At 35.2% G+C, this 17,565-nt stretch overlaps 1 protein-coding gene across 3 annotated transcripts in view; it reads left to right on the top strand.

Moving 5' to 3' along the window:
* col18a1b (collagen type XVIII alpha 1 chain b) overlaps positions 1-17,565 on the top strand; it is a 138,818-nt gene that overhangs the window by 79,503 nt on the left and 41,750 nt on the right. For all 3 annotated transcript variants that reach the window (XM_088930048.1, XM_088930047.1, XM_088930046.1), the window contains 3 exons: positions 6,382-6,923; positions 11,563-11,646; positions 14,779-14,826. In XM_088930048.1, the coding sequence (XP_088786174.1) occupies positions 6,382-6,923; positions 11,563-11,646; positions 14,779-14,826 (674 nt within the window). The remainder of the gene's footprint in view (positions 1-6,381; positions 6,924-11,562; positions 11,647-14,778; positions 14,827-17,565) is intronic.

Genomic DNA, 17,565 nt, shown 5'->3' with positions numbered 1-17,565 from the left:
ACAAGAACACCTCTGGTGCAGATTCTGGACTACCGTACGGTTCAAAGAAACATTGATGAAGTCCCTTCTGCTAGCATTTTCTCCATTTTTTGAAAGTCAATCTTGAAGTGTTGATTTTCCAGCAGGATCATGCAAACCAGACAGTGCTGTGATTACAATAACTTCAAACTAAAAACAAAAGCCAGGACCTTGTTGAGGAGAATGTTGTGCTTTGAGTCTTAATTATTTTTAAGTGGGTCAATAACTAAGTTTTTATATAAAAAAATATTTTAACACTGCCAAAGAGGCTATATTATAAATGGGCCATGCCAATGTAGTTACTAAAAACAACTTCTGATATTGTGTTTTTAACTAAATTCAGTTTAAAGAGAAATTTCCTTTTCTCCTTGTGTGGTTACAGTAGTGTTACAGGAGTCAGAAAATATTTAGAATTTTTTGATTGACTTGTATTTTTATGGAGCACTAAAAATTAAATAGGTTTATGTTACAAAATTCCAGGTCCATTTTTGGGTGGATGGGAGGGTTAACATCCACATTTAAACCTTGGCTCTGGTTTGAATATTCCTACTGTAAGCTGTTTGTCACAGTATGAGAAAAGATTAAGACAATTTTAGGAGCCCAAAGGAGATGTTTTGATTGGTGACTGAGTAGCCATAGAGACTGAAGTGCAGCATGATAAATCAGATTCTTCTAGATGTTTGGTATTTTCCCATGAAATACTGTAGAGTAGCACATTGACAGTAGACACTAATGTTCTGAAATCCCCAAATGACCTCTATTCCCATATTCTCAATTGTGTGACAGTGTCTCATTGCTACAGTTTCAGATGTATAACAAATCACTTTTTGTAGCCTGTTATGTTTTATATTGATATTGAAAAAGGTATAGAAAATATATTTGTCCTTGTGATCCCATAAGGAAACCTAGAAAAAACCATTGCATTTTGGTATTTCAAAGTAAGGCTAGAATTCCTGAAAAGCCTTTTAGAAATAATTTGTTTCTTTGGCTGAGTAGCACATAAAGTTGGAACATAGCTATTTGGTTGTCAAAGGTTAACCAGTGGAGGTAGAGATTCATGCCTCAATAGATATCATGATCAATTACCTAATTTATAGCCCAAGACACTGAAAGACATATTGATTAAGGCAAGTGGAGCACTGTGCTATACTGCCCTTGCAGAAAGTTAGAAGTTAGATAGCTGAGCTACTGTACATACTGTATGAGTCCTGTAGGGTTCCCTTTGTGGTTAAAAGTTTACAGACATTGGCTAAAATTGAAAATTTCCTATGCTTTTATATTGTTGCAATTCACTTTAAAGCGACTCAATTGATGATGAATGAGATCTTCAATGTTTAGATTTAATTGTAATATTATCTTACAATTATAAGATATATTATATATCTTTAGTTACTGAAAATTGGTTTACAAAGCTACATTCTAGCCATATGGAATTAGTTGTAAGATTAACTAAATTTCAATCAGCTGTGAATTGATATGCAAAACCTTTGAAACTAGAAATTCAGCAAAAAACTAAAGCCTGCTAAATTTCCTACGCATTATGGAATTATCTTTCTCTGAAAGAATATTTACCAGAAGTGAAGAAATTTAAAGAAAAAAATACTTCAGATTTTAAATGTGCATCATTATAGAGTAAAGCATAAATTCAGGAACTGGGTCTTATAATCTTAAAATCTTAAATTCCGTCTTAAAAGATTTTAGTTTGAAATTGTTGGTCTGTTTTTAATTATGCTGTACTAACAGAATAATTTTAGAAACAAGTGTACTTTAGCTACAAGCTAAATGTTTAACTACTATCAGATATTACATGTGATTTAATTTTCCCAAGATCTTTTACCCTTTAACTCCTAAAAAGGAGTTGTTAGCACTATTTATATCTTTATTACTTTTGCTGAGGATGTGGCCTTACAAACTCTGGGTATTTTCAAGTATGAAAAACACCACATCACTTTCAATAACCACTTATTTGAAGTATCACGTATCCCATATCCCAGGAAGCATTGGGTGCAAGGTGGGATACACCCTGGAAAGGAGGCCAGCCCATCACAGAGTACACAGAGACACAAACACACTCACACCAAGTCCACTTTTTTTTATAGAGACCCATCTGCCTACCAGCATGTCTTTGTACTTTGGAAGGAAACTGGAGCACCTGGAGGAAACCAGTGTCAGCATGGAAGAACATGCAAACTCCACACAAATAGCACCCCAGGAATTGAAAAGAGGCACTAATCACCGTGCCTATCAATATTAAAAACATATCCTTTAAAATGAACCTTAAAGAGCTTGGATATTAGAGATCATATAACATACTATGAAAAAGGTTATCTTTTGAACAGTTTCTTAGAATTTATTAAACACACACACAATACCATAACAACAGTACATGCAATTGATGTATGGAAATCAGCCCAGATCTAAACTGATGTGTTTAGGATTATAGAAATCAAAACTGCCATGTTTGAAATGTAACTGTAACAAATACACGCCTGGAATGTGTAGTAGATTAACTGTGTCCTGTTGAGAAGCTGGAATGTTTAAAATACATGTGTATCTTATGATGATAACAAGAAAACATGCAGAACCTTGGCAAGAACACAGCACAGCAGTGTAAGCTGTTACTGTATGCTACCATCTGTAGTAATGTGATCTTTAAACCTATTTGTGTTCTGGAAATGCAGGAAAATTCCATTCATTACAGAAATTGTGTGTAATCTGCCTAGTAGTTAATGCTTCACATGATATGAAAAACACAAAAAGGACTCAATGGAAAAAAAAGAAATCTATAATGACTAAGATATTTTCTCAAAAATATTAATATTCCCCTGTTGTTAATCTTAGTACCATATCAGGAACTTTTATTTATTAGAGCTCAAATGGTTGGTACAAAGTCAACTAAATTATAGCTCAAAGTTTATTTCAGGGAGTTTTGTTTTTTTTTGCAAGTCACAACAGGCCTTTTCCTAGCATGTTCTAGTAAATTATAATAGTCCTTAAGCTGCAGAAAGCCACACAGGAAGAGACTTCTGTGTGATTGTTGTCATTGCAGTTTTAAATTCATTCACTGCCTAGAGATTATTCTCATTCCACTGTGGTCTTTAAAGAAACTATTAGATAAAAACTCCATTAAATTCTGTATTATTTGCAGCAAAGCATCTATCTGTACTGTATGCCGTGTTGCCTTACATCGAGGCAGAGCAAACTAATTTGTTCATTTAAGGGAGCTGTTACTGGCCAAATGATCTTCAGATTGTCATTGTTAATGACCTCTAAAACACATCATTAAAAAAACACCCTTTTGATAGATTACAATTAATTTGTTCTAGATCTTTAGAAAGTGATGTAATTGGTGTCTATTACTATATACAGTAAACGGTAGGATAAGAGCTCTCCAGCAGCAGAGATGGTGACCCCTGCTCAACAGTAATTGCTCTGTCATGGCCATGCACACAACTATTTGGATGGTGGCATCACCTCTGTGGGAGGTGTATCTACTGTAAGATTGGCTTTCCTTGTGAAAAGCCAAGGGAACTAAACCATTGGATTCTTTGTCTCCTCACACTTGAAGAAGGTTCAAGTTCAATTCAAATTTGTCTGCTTTTCCTTGTGTCTTGTTCTTTACTGTCATTTTTGGAATGATTAAGGTATAAAACAATGACTAAGTATAAACATCTTTTGGAAACTGAGCTATTTTTCTTGACATATTCAAACTACATCCATATAACTGGGCTTATTAATCCCATATTTATTAATTTACAGTAGAGTGTTGTTGTCACCAGTTCAGAATTTGTAACTTCACAAGGTTCCAGAGCTCAATGTGAACAGGAAAAAGTCGCAATAGAGGTACTGGTGAGCTGAACTGTGACGTGTAATGCTTAACATCCTTGAAAGTGATCTTTTTTTTCAAATTAGTAGCCTCTTCTAGCATTAGCCAGATTTAAGGAGCACACTATATCTAACCATTTTGTTCTGAGGAAATGTGTTGTTGAATGTTTCAGCACACAGCATTGGAATACAAAATAATCTCATATCAATCCTGCTCAATACCTGATTAGCTACACTGGCAGCGTGTCGATCCAGTAAAGCTTGATTTTTGATAATTGGCATTTTTATCCCCTAATTTAAAACATTGTCATGAGGATTTCCCATGCTTACAAACTGTATTATAGATTAACTTGTATTTCCGAAATTGAGGAAATGTTTATTGGATAGATGAGAATAATTAGTTAAGATGTCAAGTAGGATTATCAGGGGTATAGTGAACAGGAAAAAACGTGGACGTTTTTGGCGCAACTTGTTGAACTCCGTTTGTTTTACCCTTGTTCATTTATCTTAGCAGAAATACAGAAATAGTTTTCTCTCATCTCCGGACTGAAAGGAAATAAGTACAGATATTTCAAGACAGCTGCATGTCTTATGGTTATGGGTTATAAGCAGATGTGCCATTTGGGAAAATGTAATGTTTTCCTTGCCATGGTTGTTTTGATAAAACAGTAGTGTTCCAGCAATGTTTATTCGTGCCTTGGGTCTGGCTACTATTTATGTCATCTTAATTTATGAAAGTTGTGACAGCTTTATTGAATTAAACTGACCCCTGTAGTGTTCTTGTTCTGCAAGTCAAAAAAAATTAGTTACTGATTGTACAGTTTCTGTGGGCCTGTTAATTTGAAATGGAGCAATTTCCAATGTGTATAATGGTCCATCGTCTCAAAGGATTTAATCCCAGTCAGATATAAAACAGGAAATGTTCTTTTTATAGGTTTTCATGTGGCATTTGTTTTTCCTTTCTGAAGGGAAAGAGGCCAATTTGGCCATTATTTAAACACATTCTGTGGTGTCTTGGATGCTAGATTAGATAACAAGTTCAGACTTCTACTGTACTATATAAAGGATAACGTATTTGTTTCTCAAAAGAAAATTCTATGTACCACAGCATTTGAATCCTCTTCTCACTGCTTGAGTGGCTTCAGGATCAGAGTGCTGAGAAGAACATTGCACTAACCTAGGCACTAACGAATGCAAACATTAAATATATAAGCGTTAAAAGTGTATTCATCAAAACTTTCATTTGATGAACATTAACCTGTAAATAAGTCTAATGGTATTGTAACTTCTTTAAATATTTTTTAAAAAATAAATACTTTGTAAACTGGGCGGAGTTCAAAACACTTAACCACAAATTGACTTTCAAAATACTGCATTAAAAATAATACTCTTATTAAAATAATAATAATAATAATAATGATTATTATTATTATCTTCGTGCACTAGATCAGCTGAACATTGTTTATTACATATCCTAGTGGAAGGGTAATTCCAAAGTAGCTCAAAGAAAATAAACTAGTGTAGTACACAAACTGTCCTTTTATATTACTTATAAATGACAATTTAGTGTAATTGCTTCTCCTATCAGTTTTGTCTGTAATTCCATTTTTTTCATATTGGTAAAAAATGGTTTGGGGTTTTGGATTAAAACTGTATGTCTGTGTAGTTTGTCTTCCAAGCGAGCACTGTGCTTATTTTCTCAGGGTTCCTTTGTGTATTTTAAACTGAAGTTATTTTAAACCAACCAGTGGGGATAGGATAGTTCTAACTTGTACTTCTCCAAGAAACAGTATGTTGGGACTTCTCAGAGATGCAAAACTGCTTTGGGTTTTAAAAAAATGTAGTGATTTATAATTTGATCCATCTCTTTATGCCTGTTTCTGTCTTGGGGTTTTTTGATTTGGGATTTTTCTTACTTTCCATTTTTCCTTTTTTCTCTAACCCTTTTTTTTTTGCTTAATTGACTTGCAACCTACTGCATAACATTAGCTTACTTCTGTTTGGATGATAAATGTCTTTACTCAGCGGACATGAATTTCCTGTGTTACCGCAGTTACATGAGAATGCTCACAGGTCAGATCTCAGTAACAGATTTGAATTATTTAACCATATTAAACTAGAAATAATATGGTATTTGGTGTGCTTAAGAGATAAATAAGAAACAGATAAATAAGAAATAATTCACATTAACAGAAACCTTTTCATGGCTATATTGTTTCTCTGTCAAGTTACAAAAAAAACTACTTTAAGTATTATTAGTAGACTTTACTCAAGCAAGAATTAAGTGAAAAGATTTCCTTGTTATTTTTTTACTGCCAGACCACCCAGAGTAGCGTTGATGCATCTTGTTCTCTAAGATACAGTAGATGACTTACGTTCATTAAACATTTGAATGTACGTGGCCACGCCTTGAAAAACATGCTTAGAAAATATGTTGAAAATGAATAGCAACAACTCACTAACAAATTCTTTGGCCTTTACACCAATCAGTGTAAATATTTCAGACTTGAGTAATAGTTTGTGGTCTTTGTCTTGCAGGTGAAAGTGGCGTTACATTACTGCAACTCATTGGTGATCCTCCACCAGAACAAATCACCAAAATCTTTGGCCCTGACAATAGCCCTGGCTATGTCTTTGGTCCCGACTCCAACACTGGACAGCTGGCAAGAGCACACTTGCCCAGTCCTTTTTATCGGGACTTTTCCCTCCTCTTTAACCTTCAGCCAACCTCCAAAAAGGCAGGTGTGATTTTCTCCATCACAGACGCCTCTCAGCAGATCATGTATGTGGGGGTCAAGTTGTCTGCGGTGCAAGGAGAAAAACAGAGGGTACAGTTTTACTACACTGAGCCTGGATCCCAAACCTCTTATGAGGCAGCTAGTTTCAGCGTGCCATCTCTCGCCAACCGCTGGACACGTTTTTCCATCAGTGTGAAAGATGATGAGGTAATGTTCTACAGCATGTGTGACTCCGATCCCATCCTGGTCCGATTTGAGCGTTCCCCTGATGAGATGGAACTGGAAGGTGGAGCAGGAGTCTTCGTTGGACAAGCTGGAGGAGCTGATCCAGACAGATTTTTGGTACGTTTTTTTTTCTTCATTTGTTCTATCACTTCAAACTCAAAGTTGCTGGTGTTGAAAAAGTTCCAAAATCATTGAGTATTAATCTTCAAGCCCCCTTTCCAAATATTAACATGTGCTTCAGGAATTCTACCCCTAAAATCAACTAGATAATGCAATTGTTGTGAAGTCAGAAAAGAAAGAAGCTTGAACCCTGGAGTGAGTAAGACTATCCTCATAAAAATCTGCTATAATTCCTTTATCTAAAAAAAAATGAAAGCAGAGAAAGAGAAATAACCTGTAAGGAGTTTAGGATGATGATAATTACAAGATTGTGAATACCATGTTTTCTGGGACTTTTTGAGTATTTTAATCAAACACCAAGTCATAAATAATGGCTTAATCAAGAGACCAAAATACAATCTGAAAATTGGAATACTAGTGCAAAGCAAATATTCAAGTCTATATGAAGTGGCCGGACAGTGATCTTCAATTGGATTACCAGAGAGTGTCCGGATGAAATCAGACAGCGATCACAAAACACAGGCATTTAAAAAATAAAATTTTAGAAACAATATGGCTGCCACATATCTTTAACACAGAGCTGAAATGTATGATGTGGTCGCATTGCTTATGATGAGAATTCCTAGTATGCATTCCAAAGAGAGGTTGGGGAATTATAGATTGAAAAGGAGCATATCTTGAAAAGGTTCAAATGAGAAAATGATGGTATGTAAATCTCAGTGGATATGAAGCATTTTGACCAGGGCTTCAAACAGAGGTAGGCTGATATCTAACATTGCAAACTTTAATGTTCCCAACCATTTGACGCCATTGTTAAAGGTTTGGTATCTAAAATACTAATAAAACCTGATCTGAATCTGATCCTGTGTACAGTGAAAGAACAACATATTGGCAGTTGGCAATACATTGTCTGTAGCAGCATGTGAAGGAGGCAGAAAATTTTATCGGGTGTAAGACCCCTAATGCCTTGGTAACTGAGACAGTTTGTGGTCTTTTCTCGTAGAAAAACTGACCATAAAACCATACATATGATCTTTTAGTACAGCTATTGAGGAAGGTTCTTTTCGGAGGTATGTTAATACTGATTTTACATCCCTATTATTGAAAAAAGAGAAAGATCCCGCGCTTTGTGTAAGCTATTGTTCTGTCAGTGATTTGCTTGAATACCAAGCTGTATGTTAATGTGCTTTCACACCAGCTTGAGGTCTGAATAAACAAATTAATTTACCAGGTCAGACTGGCTTTGTCAGAGGGCAACTGGCATTTTATAACTTCCACATTATATATGCAGTAACTGACTTGGTTACCTCTCCCCATATTGTTTTTTCATTAGATGCAAGGAAGATTTGATCAGCTTGAAAGTGAATATCTGTAGTCATTTTTAAGTCATATAGGATTAGGATCAGGTTTCAATTAATATTTTTACTTTTCTATGTAATTATAGAAATAGTGCATAATACAGTATGTAGAACATTTTTACATTTTATATCCTAAGTAATGTTATTGATGAGCAACTAGTGTTTTTTTTCCAGTTTGCTATTTCTAAGGGCACTTGTCAAGCAAGCCTATGTTGTTTATCTTGACTTTGGAACATCTTGATGGCTCATCAATTTACTACATTTACCCATTTTGCCATCAATAGTACTTAATAATGTATATCGCCCTAAACATAAGATATACAGTTATATGAAGAAAATGGATCCCACCCTCTGTCTCCTCTAATTAGTTTGATGATTTCAGAGTTCTATCTGGGTAGAAAATTAAGTTTGCCCATAAAAGAAGAGTTGTTTATTAATTGAAAAACTGATTCAATACAAATGTGTCATTTTAAAATGTCCTCCTTCCTGCAGCATCCTTATGCACAAAAATTTATTGGATGTTATGATTCCTAATCCGCTACCAAAAAGAATGAGACTAAGGCCTTTTCTCCAGTAACCTGTTCAAGACTTGGTTCCTAATCAGTTAGATTACCTTCCATTGATTAGAAATACAAATGCTTTTGAGAGAAATGCAAATCCCACTGGGAAAATGCAAGTTAATTGCTTTTGGTTAAACCCAAGGGAGCAATTTGCTCAGTTCACCTCCTGCTGTAAATCTAATGGGTCACCCACTTTGACCTCTGTTCTGAGCATTAAAAACAGCCCTTCTAAAGGCATCTAACCTCCGTTAAATAGTTTGGTAGCAGTAAAACACGGAAAATATATATATTCTTTCAAATTATTTTATCAAACTTATGATGTGAGGAAGCAAACCCTTAGCCCTTTTCTTCAATGACACATCATCTGCTAAAAAATGGTAGAGGTTTCAGAATATCATTGACACTCTGGGTCATAGGGTAGAGTTTCTGTGGGAAATTTCAGGCCCCTTGTCTTGCAGCAGTATGATAAAAATACCAGATACCCTCTTGTCAGAGCTTGTGTTCTCACGGCTGGTTTTCCAACACTCTTTTACCTAAAGGCATTCTGAAGCCCCACATAGCAGTCTTTCATTCTTGTCACATGTCCTCCACCCTATCTCACTTATGGGTCAGGCTTGACAGGAGCATATCTGGTGATTTAGGCTGAAGCACCTTTACCAGCTGTGAAGACATGTAGGTCATACTGAGGCTTATTTATGATTCAGATAAAGAGTTCAGACAACTTTGAAATTTCATCTAGTATTTGTAACAAATAGCTTGGTTGCATTGACTAAACTATGCATTGGATATTTAATGCAATTTACAATAACTCTTTCTCACAAGACCTTTTGATTTATTTTTGTTTCTCTTGATAAGGTTAATTAACATTTTTTAATTCAATGATTCCTTAATAAATAACGCATATTTGTTATTGATGTATCAGTTGCCCATACAGGTGGAAGATGCTAATTTATCATTTTATTGGTTATATAATATTGTGGGTGGAATTGTGGGTAAAGGGCAATATCTGCAATAAAAGAGCAGTTTTGCATATTTATCTGAAAGTGATCAATTTTAAGACATTTATTTCTCAGATGTTTGGGGCCCTATTATATTTTGATATTTGTGTAAAGCCACGCCGAGTTCTCTAAAAGCTAGCCGTTTGCTTGCTTAAAAGTGGAGCACATAAAAATGCCTTGGATTCAGTTGAACTTTTTCTGGTTTGGAAGAATGTGTCTTGACTAATGTCTGTCTGTGGCTTCTTGAATGCCCGACTGAAAATAAGTCTGCCTCTATTTAGGTATGGGATGCTATCCCAAGGTGACAGTGGAACATTGAGCTGCATGAATAAAGAGATTTGCATTATATTTAGAGGGGTACAGTGCGTGTCAGTTTAACTCAAATGTAGGAATTAGGTCAAGGTTTTCTTTAGGATTTAAGGGAGCATATCGATTCTAAATTTTGTACATGCACTTGTGCCATGCACACATAGGTTTTGTACCTGTTACTGTACATTGCTTTGTATTGACTTAGTTTATGAATCATATGAATCAAATAATCCGCAGTTGCCTTTAACTCAGTCCATTATGCTACATTGCTTTCGACCATATCCTTACTGAAAAGGCCAAGTCTTCTGTATCCTTTCAGTTATTTAACATTTGCAAAGGGATTCATTCTTTTTTAAAATAGACATTCAAAGGACTCTTAATATGCATTCAGCAGTTTGCAATAGATGGTTAGCAGAAGGAGAAATGTAGAACTCATCTGAGAATTTTCTTCAATTTAGGTTAAAGTGAATTGTGTGGGTTTCATCTGCAAAAGGGCTTTTCATTGCAAATATGCACTAGATTGTCATTTAGTCTTCACTGTTAGATACAATGAGCATTAAGACACACAAAGATTCAATTAAGTAATGATAAAGACCCATTCACAATGAATGGAACACACTGTTGTGAACTCAGCTCAGAGTATGTAAGGGACAGAAGGGTCATGTCTGTTTTAAGACTCAGATTCCTGCTCCTACCAATTCAAGAGTCTACACGAAGCTGGAATTTGTGTTTAAATAATTGAAAGAGCCCCTTGTTTTGAGTGTCTATTATAACAGAACTGAACTTTAATATAACAGAACTCTTTTTACCAAGACAACTTGCAAATAATGCCAGTGAAATCTTGCAGTAGTTATTACTGTTGATCACTTACTGTACAAGATCATACAGGTCTTCTCCTGTTTTCTGTTCTGCCAAGACCAGAAGGAAGGTTTTAATAAGATGCATTTCCTAAAGAAAATAAATGAAAAGGCCTTGAGATTGTGTAACACAATATGTACCTTTGCAAATGAAAGCAAGCTACAACCAGTGGGCATCTTAAATTATTTATATGAACTGCAATTAAATTCAATTATTTCAGTGGTTGTTTAAATTATGTTTTTTCTGTCTTTACATGTTATTGACCTGTAAATTGTCTATGTCTTCCTGCTATACAAATATAGAACTTAAAATAGATCTGGATTATGAGAGTTGTTTTTAGTTAAGTTTAATTCGTTGGCATCACCAAAATAATGTATTGTATTCTAGTTTATATACCGTATATTGCATTTACTAGTATAGACCCTGACATAAGAGTTGCTACTTTTCTATTGTAAGTATATAGATCAGTTTCTAGTACTTAGTTTTTCATGCAGTGATTATTCCAAATACTCACAACCAGGTTCATCATACAGCTGTTTCCATTTGTTTTAAGGGTGTAATTGCAGAGCTGAAGGTGATTGGGGATCCCCGTGCTGCTGAACGACTTTGTGAAGAAGAGGAAGATGACTCTGATGCAGTAAGTGATGAATTGGGATATATTTTGTAAATGTGACTCAGCACCTTTTTAACACTACCTTTGTGTACCAAACATAATGACCACGACTAATAATCAAAGTAACATTGGCATAGTTTCTCATGCATAAATTAAAACATCTGATATTTATTGACAATCACGTGTAATTTCTTTGACCATCCTTAGTTTACAATGCAAAATACTGAAACAGATTGTAACAAGTAATTTTAAAGTCTCAACATACTCTTTTAAGCAGTTTGTCCAAAATGCATCTTGACCATTTGCTTTACAGTTTCAATTGGATTTCTGGAGCGATGCTAAAGCCGTAGCTATGGTTCCGAGTTGGGGAGAAAAAATGTGAAAATACTTGTCATGTATTTTAATATGTTAAAAATTAGAAAGTATATTATGATTAATATTGGTATATAAAGAAATACTTTGATCATATATAATGCTACCAGTTTTGGCATTTACTACTGTGTAAATGTACAGCATTGTTAAACTGCAACCCTTTCATACATTCTAAAAATAACAATGGTTTTTACAAGTAGAACCATTAAGAAAAATGAGTCATTGGTTAAAAAGTCAGGTTATTTGAATCAATGTTTAAATAACCGACTTAAGATTAAATACAAACACACTGTCAGGTTTAGTTTGTGCAAATATATATATAGTATGCACTCATGTGTAACTTTTTTCTCAAGTGAATGGATATTTCTGCATTTTTTAAACTTTACGATGTTGTTATGTATATATAATACAGTATATATAAGGTAATGTTAGTGTGTACATTTTTATATTGCAATAATATGTAAATGGTTATGATGTCAAGACATATAAGTATGATTTTGAGTTGTCCATTATTATAGTAGAATTAAAGGTGTAATAAGTATCAAAATTAAGCTACAATAATTGATTTGTGAATTAAAGAAATTAGCTTAAAATTTTGCTTTCATCACTAGCACTGTGCTGTTTTTATGCACATACTAGTGATGTCCATTAAATAAAGCAGCATGTATAGTAGATGTATATACTGATGGAAAAAAGAAACGCAACACCTCCTCCTCCACACTCTGGCCCTCCTGTCTGTGTGGAACAGGCTGAAAAGTGACTCAGCTGTGAAGAGGACCTGATGCCACTGCTGATGAGTCCATCGCAGCCTCTGTCTGGCCCAAGCCAGGTCCCCTGACAGGTCCCCTTGCTCTTAGGCCAGCAGCATGGAGCCTCACTGTCCTGTCACTAATGTGGGCATTGTGTCTGCTGGCAGTTTCAGCAGCAGTACGGGTGGCAGATCTGAAACGATCTCTCAGATGGACCAGTCTGATGTGTCAGTCCTGCTCTGGTGTTGTCACTCGAGGGCGACCAGATCTTGGACGGTCATCTGTCCTTCCGGTTTGCTGAAACCTTCTCTACAGTCGGGACACAGTGGAGCAGCTTACTCCATAGTGTCTGGCAACACTGGCACATGACATGCCAATGGCCCTCTCCCTTGCTTCTGGTGACATTTGAGGCATTATGGAATGCACAGAAAACTGACTAAGTGTGGCCCTTTTCTTGCAGTGACCTAAGCTTTGAATTAAGGCCTTTTTAAAGGTGACCTGATCAGGCATTGTTCCACCTGGACCTCGTTGGGCAAAAATGCACCTAACGAGCTTTTGTGTGATTGACAAATTGCAGTGCCTCACTGTACAAGCTGTATTGCTGGTCAGAGGGCTTAAAACAAATCAACAACTTTTTGTGAAAGTACATAAGCTATAACTATAGTATTCTCATTCCAGAAAATGTTGCGTTTCTTTTTTCCCTCAGTATATATTTTAGTATTGAACAATACCGTAAACCTTTTTTCATAAATATGAAATATGAAATGTTATATGACTTCCATTAGTGTTTAACAGTAGTACATTCTTGGCAGAAACTAAGGGGTTACTAGATGAACAGGTCAGGAACACTTAAACAGTGTAAACTCATGCTTGGCAGTCAGAGATATGTTATTTGTTCTTTTCTTATCATTTACTGCTCAAGTACTCGTGTATAATTATTATCTGGGAATACTGTTTATCACTGGAGATATGGAAGAGATTTGTCTTCTCAATGTCTTCTTTGAGGATAGAATATTAAGTCTTTATCTTAAGATGAAAGTACCATTTATACATAAAATATAAAAAAGTAAAAGTACCATATATACATTCTCATGCTAAATAATATATTACGGTCAAATTATCTGTAAAAGTTACTTTTATAATAAAAAAACATTAGAAGCAGCAGAGAAGAAAAAGTATTTAGATGGACTTTTTCAAAGATTTTTGATTACACATGGGTGCACACAGATATAGGACTTTAGATTCTTTCTGTTACACGTGTGCAGAAAAACGTCTCATCTTCAAACCTTCTTTCCTTCATTACTGTTGATTCAATGAAATATAATATGAACCTTAGATTAAAAGGCAGTTTCTGAAGTTGTAGAACATTCAATTAAGTGAAACCTTATAAAAAACAGTATGCTCCTTATTTTTTGTGTGTGACAGTTTTACAGTCTATGGGGAATACCCATAGGCTTCTCAAAGAAAATTTGACTGTCCTTAAGTTAGTATTTAAGCTGTACATAGTAGAGTTATGGATATTCTCCATATCAATTAAATAGTCTTATTCTGGATATTTCTTAGTGGATACCAACCACAAAATTAGGTAAAATATTATAATAGCACAATTGTAATGTACATTCTGATTAGTATTGATAGAATCCTTAAACGCAGGTTACTTTTTTAATCTGTCCAAAAAAAGCTTTGATGCTCGCTAATTTAACTTACATGAAAATCATTTAAGAACTTACTTCACAGTCTCTACTTTCCCATAATCCTAATCTGACAAATGTACTTCTCAGTACTGTGACAGTGAAACTGACAGTTTGATATATTGCAGTAGCTTCAGACTAGCATTTAAAACACAAATCTCCTCACAGCTAGGTGCAGTGAACCAAGGAGCTACTACATAGGTGATGTTGGGGTGGAGAGAAGGATGCAAAATGAAGAACACAGAAGATGCTGTTTGTTACCTGAACATTGTGCATGATTAGAGGGTTCACTTTTGAACCCTGAGCATCAGTTATAAACAACAACAAAAAATGTATTTTGACAGGTCTCTGGTGACTTTGGAAGTGGCAGTGATGAGAGACCAACAGAAACGGTAAGGTTTTTCATACAGTTTCCTTGTATGTCTTTTTTTGGTTTAAGTTACCAAGCCCTGAGTAATGCACATTCCTGGGACTACTCTATGAGACGTGTGTTATGTTGATATCACTTATAATCACTGTAGTCTAAACTCATCAAAAGCGTCACTGAAGTATTTAGACAAATACGTGATCTCTTATTGAAATTAAGATGCTTTTCATGAGAGCTTTTGTGAAGCTGAACCGCCTAACTGAATCTGTTCATCATTGAGGGTGATATTTTCTGTTTGAAGGGAGCTTCCATAAATATAAAAATGAGAAAAAAATTAACACTTCATTCATTGGAGCTTTTCCAAGACATACTTCTTGTAGCTGTAATTCCATCAGCATTGCATTTCAGATCAAATACCTACTCATTATGCCCTGTAGACAAAAACTGACTGTAAAACAACAAATACTGACTGTAATTATCAATTAACTAGAGACAAGATGCACAATATAATGATCTGTGTATGTGATCCATTATAAAAAAACAGGTGTCACCTTTAACTACAGTTCACTTCTGTAATCCTCCAGTTTAAAGCTTTGTAAGTATTTTCAATTTATTATTTAGCTGTTTTATCCATTCTTACCAAACATTTATATTGCTCTGATTTATTTAGTTGTGGTGGCTAAGTATTGTCCTGTTGACCTTCTACAGTATTAAAGCCAGTCTTTGGATGTTCTATTCATTTCTTCAAATTTGGCAATATGGAGGTTTTTGTTCTTTCAAATTTAAAATATCTGCAGTGGAAATTTTGTTTTTTGTGTCACTTTTTTTGTCCAAAACTGTTTAATTTCTTGATTCTTGATTTATATTTGTCCTTTTTTGCTATACCTTTAATTTTACAGTCATTTGAATGGTGTAAATTCAAATTATAATCCAGGGATTGGACCTAAAGTGTACAGAATAATAAAAGAAACAAAAGCAAACAGTAAGAAAATGTTTCCTGCATTTTGGTTTTAACACTTCTTATTTTCCCTATCTGATCTTCTTACTGAAGCACTTTTAGAATGGATGTACAGTTTTAGAAAGGAGTGCACCCTACTGAGAGCATTTATGGAAAAAATGTGAAAGAAAACTTACAATTTCTAAGATTATGAGTGAAAATGTGCTGTTTGCAAAGGTGTTGGGAGTAAATGCTGTCTTATTCTACATGATATTTGAAGGTTTAAAAAATAATATGGAGTCAAACATTAAAGTGTTAACACTGCTCTTACTTCATAAGTGTTTCCTGCTGTGAACAGGTTTCCAGCTTGCTCTTGCACTGAACAGATGGTCAGTGATGGTCAGTGATTACTAGAAACGTGGAATCAATGTTTTGTTTCAGATTCTTGATTTTAAACGCATGACAGACATCTCATGGCAGCTTTGGTAGGAGGTTTGTTACGCATACCTCACTGAGATTCATTTAATTTTCACTTCCCACACTGGAACATTTATTACATATTTAATACGTCCATAACTATTTGGCCCACACATGCCAACTGTAACTGCATTCACAGTAGACCCAAGACCCAAGTGTTTATTCTTCATTCCTTTTCACTGCATTTTTATGACCAAACTTATTGGGAAATTGTGTCTTATGAGACCATTCATACTACAGAGTGCCTTGTACAGTATGTGGCTTAGCTTCTCTTACTATCTTATTACTAAAACCCTGTATATAGGCTTTGGCTTTATCGATCAAGGCTCCTCAGAACAATGTCAAAAGAAGGAAAAGGAAATGATAATAGCAAGGTTTGTACATCCTGTCATCTTTACCCGTATACATTGTCAGCTATGCTTTTATCAGCTGAACATGTATAGTTTCAAACTGTTTCTTGGTCATCACATACTGTATGAAAACAGACTGAATATAGCCATTGGACATTCCGGCTACATTATGCTTTAGTTACAGCAGAGGTTGATCCTTTCTCTTAGGAAACAGCATCGTCAGCAGGAACTATTACTAGGTTGAGAGTTCACTGATAATGGTTTTAACCAAAGTGTCTCCTGGAGAATCGCAATAGCAGTTCCTTGGCAGCCACCCTGCATTGCACCTATTATTAGCTTCAGAGCCCACTGAAGCCTGCATTCTTTGCATAGATTCACTGCCGCTAGCCCCATAATCTGTTGCCAGCTTCAACAGTCAGGGCAAAAATACACGGTGTTCTATCACGGAAGGCATGCCAATCGTTGTCACTGTGTATTCAATCTTTTTGTCCAGACTGATATTGAAAGATAGGGCCTTAACATGAAACTTGGTATTCAATTACAATGTAGGGCCATGTTTAGCAAAAATGCAACATACTAAATCCTAACTGTAGACCTTGCAAAGGGTAAGTTTCCTTTTATTGGAAATTAAGATACAAATTACACATCCAGTCTTAGACAACTAGACATCTGTTTCCCATTTTTGATACATTCTTCTCTTAATGCACAGATATTTTTACAAGAGAGAGACCAAGAGACATCAAGGAAGAAAGTGCGTGGTTGAAGGGGGGGCTAGAGGTTACAAATTCTCACTTTCTCCCTAACGAGCATTTTTGGAGTGGGAGCTGCAAGGATGTCTGAATTGTGCAATTAAGATAACAAGAAAAATTGAAAATGATTAGAAGGCTGTTTATTTTTTCAAGGATCTCATCCTGCTATTTCTAGGAAGGGTATCAGCTTCAACAACATAGCCAGGTAGCTTATTCCATACTCCCTTGACCCTTTGTGCAAGTGCTTGAAT

This window comes from Atractosteus spatula, chromosome 13 (genome assembly GCF_055471065.1).
Source record: "Atractosteus spatula isolate fAtrSpa1 chromosome 13, fAtrSpa1.hap1, whole genome shotgun sequence".
NCBI classification, from domain to species: domain Eukaryota; kingdom Metazoa; phylum Chordata; class Actinopteri; order Semionotiformes; family Lepisosteidae; genus Atractosteus; species Atractosteus spatula.
The sequence above is the reverse complement of the archived record's forward strand: the minus strand, read 5'-3'. Positions and strand labels throughout refer to the sequence as shown.